General features: G+C 32.0%; 1 protein-coding gene and 1 long non-coding RNA gene across 2 annotated transcripts; both read left to right on the forward strand.

Moving 5' to 3' along the window:
* Window positions 1–769: 769 nt before the first annotated feature.
* On the forward strand, window positions 770–2,256 carry LOC111642685. The gene is made up of 2 exons (XM_023389065.1): window positions 770–2,093; window positions 2,164–2,256. Exons 1-2 carry the CDS (start codon window positions 1,524–1,526, stop codon window positions 2,254–2,256), a joined length of 663 nt encoding a protein of 220 aa, XP_023244833.1. The 5' UTR covers window positions 770–1,523.
* A 122-nt stretch (window positions 2,257–2,378) lies between these two features.
* LOC111642688 lies at window positions 2,379–2,720 on the forward strand. Its single transcript, XR_002759589.1, has 2 exons — window positions 2,379–2,439; window positions 2,563–2,720. It is a non-coding gene; the product is annotated as an uncharacterized LOC111642688 (long non-coding RNA).
* The last annotated feature ends 4,974 nt before the right edge of the window (window positions 2,721–7,694 follow it).

Below are 7,694 nucleotides of genomic sequence, written 5' to 3' on the forward strand. Positions count from 1 at the left end.
TTTTTTAAAATCGTACCAATGATGAGTAATGTTGAATAAAAATACTGTTGATGCTGTAGGCATCAACACTATCTTTTGAGAATCAAAAATAAAATAAATATATTCTTACTAGATTATATCTAGATGTAACTGTGAGTTCCTATCCTTCAGTTTGTACAAACTTGACATTAACATAGACTGAACGGCCCAGAAAATTTTTACAATTTATTCAAAATAAATTGCTAAATTTATTTAATACTTAAAATTTAACAAAGGAGAAATCTTGGAGCATAAATCGACAGGAAAGTAGCAAGATAACACTTACTTTGTACCAACGCTCTTTCCTGAAATAATTAGTCACCCTGAGCAAGCTAGAAAAAGAAAATTCAGATTGGATGTTAATAATCCAGTATTATCAATTTTGGAAGTGTTCTCAGTCAAGGAACAGAGCAAAAAAATATAAAAGGACTACCGAAAGGTCATTAAGGTCATCCAGTTCAGTTCGTCATCATTTTCATGATAGTCTACTTCAAGAGTTCCTTCTTCCAAGAGTGAGACTGAACGTCCGCTTTTGCTTTGCTCGTTCATTATTCCCACTATTTGTAATTCGTCGTTCGACCAAATCACCATTACTAATATGGCGCGTTTCTCAGATTTCACATAACGATTGATTTACATCGATGATGACATCTGTTATGACTTCAAAACAATCGATGAGAAACCATCGATTGTTTTGAAGTCATAACAGAACACTGTAGCTCATACGCATTAAATACAGCAGGAGTGTGCCATTAAATGAGCTACGGGTGTGAAACGGCGTGTACGAATTCTACTGCAGAAGTGTAAGTGTATTGATGGTGTCAAAGATCGTGCATAGTTCAAACAGGGATCTTAATAAATAACAAAACATCATTGTAATTTAAAGTGGATAAAATGATGTTGAAATAGACAAATCAGTGAAATAATAATCGCAAATACGTTAAGTCCACCCATCGAAGCTCTGTTGTATCACGAAATCTTAAAAGAACACAACGAAGAATAAAATAAATGCTAAATTATTATTCTCTGTAGTGATCTATTAGTACGTTTATAATAATATTACATCTTCGATTTATTCTCAAGACAATATCTTCTACTCTAAATATAAACTATCGATTATTTCGATCTATACAATAATATTGATTTAATTTCGCAATACTCAAGATGGAAGGCAACTGCCTCTATTGTCTTCTTCATCCTACATTTTCGTTATCTATACCTTTTGGAGATATCCTTGTCGAACGATGTATCTGTCATCAGCTGACTCCAACACAATCTAATTTCGTATCAATTCATGCAAATTTCGTGCAATTGGTGATAATAAGCCACTCTCTGATGCTTTTTTTTCTCACCACTTTGCGACGAAAGACAACATTATCGCTTGCAGCCCAATTGTTAGAGATGAAAAAGTCAATTCTCATTATATGACAGGAATATTTTTTTGTGTTTCTTGGGGTTCCGTTCTCCTAATTTAAATTGGCAGAAAACAGAAGTTGCGCTTTAACATGAAGATACCCGATTACGAAGGAGAAATAGAAAAAGTACGATATTACCAACGTATTGCAAATTATACTATCGGAATCGCTTACGCTTTTCCGATGTGTTTGCTCACATTTGTCAATTTGATCGTATTCAAAGAAATTGAAAAAAATTCAAGCTATTCGAGGGCCATCGTCTGCTCTGTATTTTTCCAAATTGTCTCAATTTATGAGTCTACAATATGGATGTGGCATGCGCCTGTAGTCATACTAATTGGCATAATCATAAACGACAGATTCAAAGCTTTATCAGTGCAGTTACAACAGGCGAAAACGCAATGGCCAAAGAAGAATATCGACCGTTTGATATCGAAACACGTCGAATTTTGCGATGTAATCGAAAATATTAATGAAAAATGCAATAAATATGTATTCGCTTTATATGGGCTTATCCTCTGTCTTGTATCCTTCGTGATTTACACATCAGTATTTAGAACGGAAGTTCTTCATCTTCGTGTTATAATGTGGATTGTTACGATTGTTGTAACCATGATAATATTTTTCTGCGTGTTTTCAATTTCACGCTGCGTTTCTTCGGTAATTACAAGCAACAAGAAACATTTTTCATAAAATTTCTTTATTCTAATTTCTCGAAATCTACTTTCAGATCTATGATTCCTTTCAAGAAATCAGAAGAATTACAAGTGCTTATCTCTCATTGCAAGATAAGCTAAAGGTAGGACTATATAGATTACATTAATACTCAATAAATGATGGACTTTATATTATATCAACTTTTTATTGAACAGATTTTGAATTTCATGAAGAAATTTCAAGAAAATAAACTCGGATTCAGCTGTGGAGAAATTTCAAGAAAATAAACTCGGATTCAGCTGTTTAAATATTACAAGTCTTTGTAATATTTAAAGACATGCCAGTTAAGGTAAGAAAATTCTGACAACTAACAAATTTTATTTTTCTCACATAATTTGTGGAAAGAAATTATAAACATTTTATGGACATTTAGTCTTTATTGTGTATTTTTGAATTTTACATTTCTTCTCAGATGTATGAAAATTGGTATACAATATTCAATATGCTGCTGCAAATACGAGATGTGATTTTAGGAACAACATCGTCATCTTGTACATCAACACCTATTTGGAAACCTTCAGGCAACTTCAGTAATGGTATATCGAAATAAATATTTGAAATTCTGAGAAACTGGAGTAATTCTTTGTGTGTGGTTTCATTAGTTTTAGACTGACATTGTCCAAATGCACATTGTGAAATTTGTAGTAATTAGCAATTCTAATTGCAGTTGTTTCTAAAATAGTAATATACGTATAATATATAATAGTAATATATAAAATAGTAATACGGTTGTTCGACTATAAAAGATTATACTCTTTGGAGATATTTAATATTTCCACAGACCCTGTGCTAGAGTTTTGCCACCCGGGGCAAGACATGCATTTGATACCCTCTTATCCTCTACATAAAATGAAAAATTTTTGTTCTGAAATGCCTTTACCATTAAAAGTGTAATTACTTGTTTTCCGTCAATTAATATTCAACTCCCGAAGTGTAATATAAATAAAAATTTTAAAATATTAAAAGCAATAGCCTGATAATTTTGTATAAATTTATTAAAATTTTCCGCCCTAGGCAAATGTCTAATTTGCTCATACAGTAGCACCAGCCTGTATTTCCATAAAAATACAGTTGTTTTTTCATGGTTTCAAAATCTCTTACGACTTTGTGATGCTTTTGCATGTTTCAATATGTATATATACTTCTTTATTTTCTTTCTCTCGTTTTTAATTAGTAGATAAAACCATTGATATTAGTAGTTGGTTGTGAGTTTGCACCTAAACATGCTGGTCACGTGGAGTTTTCTGGGTTTTCTTTAGGTTTCTACCACCTATATAAGGGCCAATTTTTAACACATGTCCTCCCGGCAGGACCCTTTGGCATTTCGTCCATGTGTAGCGTTGTGTTATCCCATCATTTTACTCCCATTAACAAGGAAATGTAGTATTTTGCAAGTGTAGAATTATTGTCATTTTGAAGACAAATTTGCACTACCAATTTATATATATTATAAACATTTTATATATTCTGTATGTATCATACTCATCTATAATAGCTATAATTGATATACGTATAGCAATTATAGCATTTAGAGATGAGTACGATGTTGCATGCATTTAGTTTTGTGCAAAAGTTGAGAATATAGCTCTTAAGAGAATTATTGTATATTTTTAAAAATCACAAATAAAACTGTATTAAAAATCTTTGACTTTTTCTATTGGACTATACAAGCGATGTATTAATTATTGTATTTCTAATTTATATTTCCGTGAAATAAATAAACACAGTATTTTAGTACAGAAATAAAATCAAAAAGATCACACTTAAAAGAAATGACAAGTTCGCATTGTTCCGAAAGTTTCCCGTTATTAGATCTAGGCAATTGAAGAACTAGGCAACGTGGCGCCATCTAGTGGGAGGAAGGATGTAAATCTGGTTTTTTTTCTTAGAACTCTGATAACATTTCCGTAGTTCAACTGAAATTTATCAAACTCTGAAAAAATATCAAACAACTATGTTGCTTTATATTCCAAGAAACAGCATCCAAAAATATCAGAATACTTTTTGTTATTAAGCATCAAAGAGGAAAATGTCGACACTTTCGTTTTTTGAATATAGCTTTCTTCAGAGTTAATTATATTTTCCAAAATATAATTTATGAACATGCCAGGAATCTTCTGAGCATTCTGACATCAAATTTATCAAAAGCTAGCGTGGGAATTTCTTTTGAAAATTCGAACAAAAAAGTGCAAATGTTATCACAGTAGCTTGAGCTATGCCAAGGCAACAAGCACATCTTTACGCAGTGCAAATTATTTACTACATTAACGTTTTCGGCTGACTTTACTAAGTCAAATCTGGAATGTTGGTTTATTTACAGGCAAATGTTGATCGCGAAACAATTGAGAAAGAGATAAGCTTACATTTTCTGATAAATCAAAAGACAAAGATTAGCCTGTCGTAATGCGCGAGCACAGTGAAACAGAAATTGCACACCTTCGGTCAATCAGGCACCAATTTAAAAAATTAATTAGTAAAAATTTATTGTCAAAAAGCAGATATTTTTACCTTAACCCCTTCTTGTCCAGTTTTTTAAAAAAATTTTTAATTAAGCATAAAAAATACTTAAAACTGAAAAAAAAACGAAAGAAATGCGTTAATTTTGGTTAAAAAGCTTCATCATTTAGTTTCCTTTGTTTCGCCTTTCTGTGAAATTTAACACTTATGAGTCATTGTTTACACATCTGGATGACCTTGAGAACAGCTGGTGTCTTATTTCCCGGGACATTCTCATAGACGTCTCGGGAGGAGAAGGGTTTAAAGTAGGGTGACTAGAAACTAAACCTATATTTTTAAATATTTTTAAAAAATTATAATTTTTATTGCGATTTCCGACCCCCGCTAANTAAAGCATGAAGCGTGCGTCATTAAAAGTTGATTAAAATCCCTATAAAATTTTTTCTCACGGGAAAAAAATTTTGAAAAAATTTGGGGACCTAAAATTAATTAATCCAGTTCTATAATGTGCTTGTAGTCGAATTCAGTCAAAAAATTTTAATTTCATTATAATTTATTGAAGATTTAAAATTTTTAATATTAGAAGGTAATTAGCATAAATTACAAGGTATCGTGTTTCGTCTTCGCTCCTGTTCGATTTTATTGTTCTAGACACGCGCTGATGTTTGTTTCTAATTCCACTCATGTTTTCGCTTTTATTTCAATCTCCTCTGCTTTGGTTACAGAAGGTGGGGAGACAAGCGTCACGTGTCATGGCTTACCTCACTTTTTACCACTAAAATTTCCTTACCTTGAAAATTTTATTTTTTTTCTCAATTTTAATTATTGGTAACTGTCTTTTTTTGATTGATTGCGGCTATTTTTAGTATCATCACTTGGGGGGAAGTTTGAAAATTGAAATCAGAGATCACGCGCGCCATAGTGCCTATTTGACACCAATAATTAAATAAAAATAATGAAACGCTTTAAGCAAAAATTGAATTGTGTTTTTTCTCTTTCAGATGGAGAATACATTTCACGATATACAGCAATTTACAGGATGTGATATTATTTGTATTAAACAGCAACAATTTTTCTTGTGAATTTTTTGGATTGTGGCTGGTGTGTTAAAGCGACGTACAAGAAACGGAAGCAAAGTTTTTCTTTGTACATGCGTAAGATTTTTATATTTATTTAAAACGTATATTAATTTTTCTCTATTCGCAGGTATTTTAGATGAAAATGTTACATTTTTGTTCTTCCAGATAAAATTCTGCTATCTTTATTCTGTCTGACAAAGCAAATGACATTAAAATTACTAACAGATTTACTTTCCTATGTTCATTTCATATCGAGAAAAGAATTTCAATGAAGAAGATAAGAATTTCTCCAATATATCTTTTATATCGCTATCAATAGAATATATATATTGAAACTGGAATATTTAATTATATTTCCAACTTATTATTTTCCAATATATAAAAAATCAACGATATCAAATTAATTCTCATGTTGAAATTCATGAATTTCTGAGAAAAAAAAAAACTATTTGAAAGTAGTGGTCACTGTAATCCGACATATGTCGGACCGGCGAGTGTCGGATTACGGCGGGCATCAAATTACTGGCTTTTGTATGTATATACTGTACAATAAACACGCGCTTGCTTCACATGTTAGTTTATCGTATTAATCACAATTGACAACTGAAAGTATACATGTATTTCCGTCTCTGTGGCATACATCCACAAGTGACAACACAAAACTTATATGCGCCCCGCCCTGTCGGACTGGCAAGTACCAAGGTATAGAGACACTACTGTATTATATATTAGTATTCTAATATAATTATTATAATATTTAAGAACAAATCCACGTGTTTTCTTGTATGACACCAAGAAAGACACCATTGAAATATATGTATTCGGATAGTATCTACATACTATTCGAACCAGAGTGCCGGATAGCCTAGTATCTATTCGCGTTTTCCATGAACTATAGAGGGCACTGCATTTTTACAAAATGGCTACCATATCTCGGTCTCCTGTAACTAGTAATGTAAAATTAATCATATATTATTGTCCGATATAATGATATATGCTGCTTGTAGCTGTTTATCGAGAAATTTTATAGGAGGAGAACAATTATTGCTAGCGAGACACATCATTGTGGTATCGAAACAAATGAGCGAGATCGTTTTACGCATATTTGTGCCCTTTGTGTTAAAAAACCTCATATTTGTCATTTGTCCTATCAGGGCCGAATTTACATATAAAAAGCTATGAAAGCTGTTGCTTAGGGCCTCGACTTTCAAGGAGCCTCAAACATTTGTACAAAAAAAAAAATTGAAGTCAAATTTTGTAATAAACATTCTTTTATGAACCAACAAAATATACTTTACTTTAATTCTTTTCATGATTGACTTCTAAAATTGTGAATGGTTGGTAAGGGACCTTGCATAGTTCAGCTTAGGGCATCGAAATGCTTAAATCCGACCCTGTGTCCCACACAAAATTGCTGGAATTTTAAACTTTAAGAGAATATGTTTTAAAATTGACAGCATAATTTGTTCATGTAAAACTGGACAATCAGGAAAATGCCAATTCTTAACAGTCTAATCTACTCTTTCAGAATTCAGAGAAGTTCATAAATATAACCGACCAATTTTCGAATAATCATGTTTTTCATGTAGGAATAGACGAAAGCTTATATTAAGCTCCCACAAGGCTTTTAAATTGCAATTTGGAACGCAACAGAAAGCTTTGCTTTTCCTATTGTTATTCATCTTTACTGCTGATAATACACAAGAATGAATCAATCGACCCTGATAGAATAGTTTTGTTTTTAAACACCAGAGAGCGAGCATCCGGTGAAAAATGCGAACAGGATCGAATCTAGTAAGGTTGAATACTTCCTGGAATTTTTAGGCTACCNATTGTTATTCATCTTTACTGCTGATAATACACAAGAATGAATCAATCGACCCTGATAGAATAGTTTTGTTTTTAAACACCAGAGAGCGAGCATCCGGTGAAAAATGCGAACAGGATCGAATCTAGTAAGGTTGAATACTTCCTGGAATTTTTAGGCTACCAGTAATGGACTTGCTAA

Source organism: Centruroides sculpturatus, unplaced genomic scaffold, assembly GCF_000671375.1.
Source record: "Centruroides sculpturatus isolate CEXI.00-Female unplaced genomic scaffold, Cexi_2.0 scaffold1705, whole genome shotgun sequence".
Lineage (NCBI taxonomy): Eukaryota > Metazoa > Arthropoda > Arachnida > Scorpiones > Buthidae > Centruroides > Centruroides sculpturatus.

Bases quoted from the DNA above. Each gene is read 5' to 3' on its own strand.
- LOC111642685 (XM_023389065.1), top strand. From the start codon at position 1,524: ATGAAGATACCCGATTACGAAGGAGAAATAGAAAAAGTACGATATTAC. The intron at 2,094-2,163 runs GTAATTACAAGC...ATCTACTTTCAG, and splicing joins TTTCACGCTGCGTTTCTTCG to ATCTATGATTCCTTTCAAGA.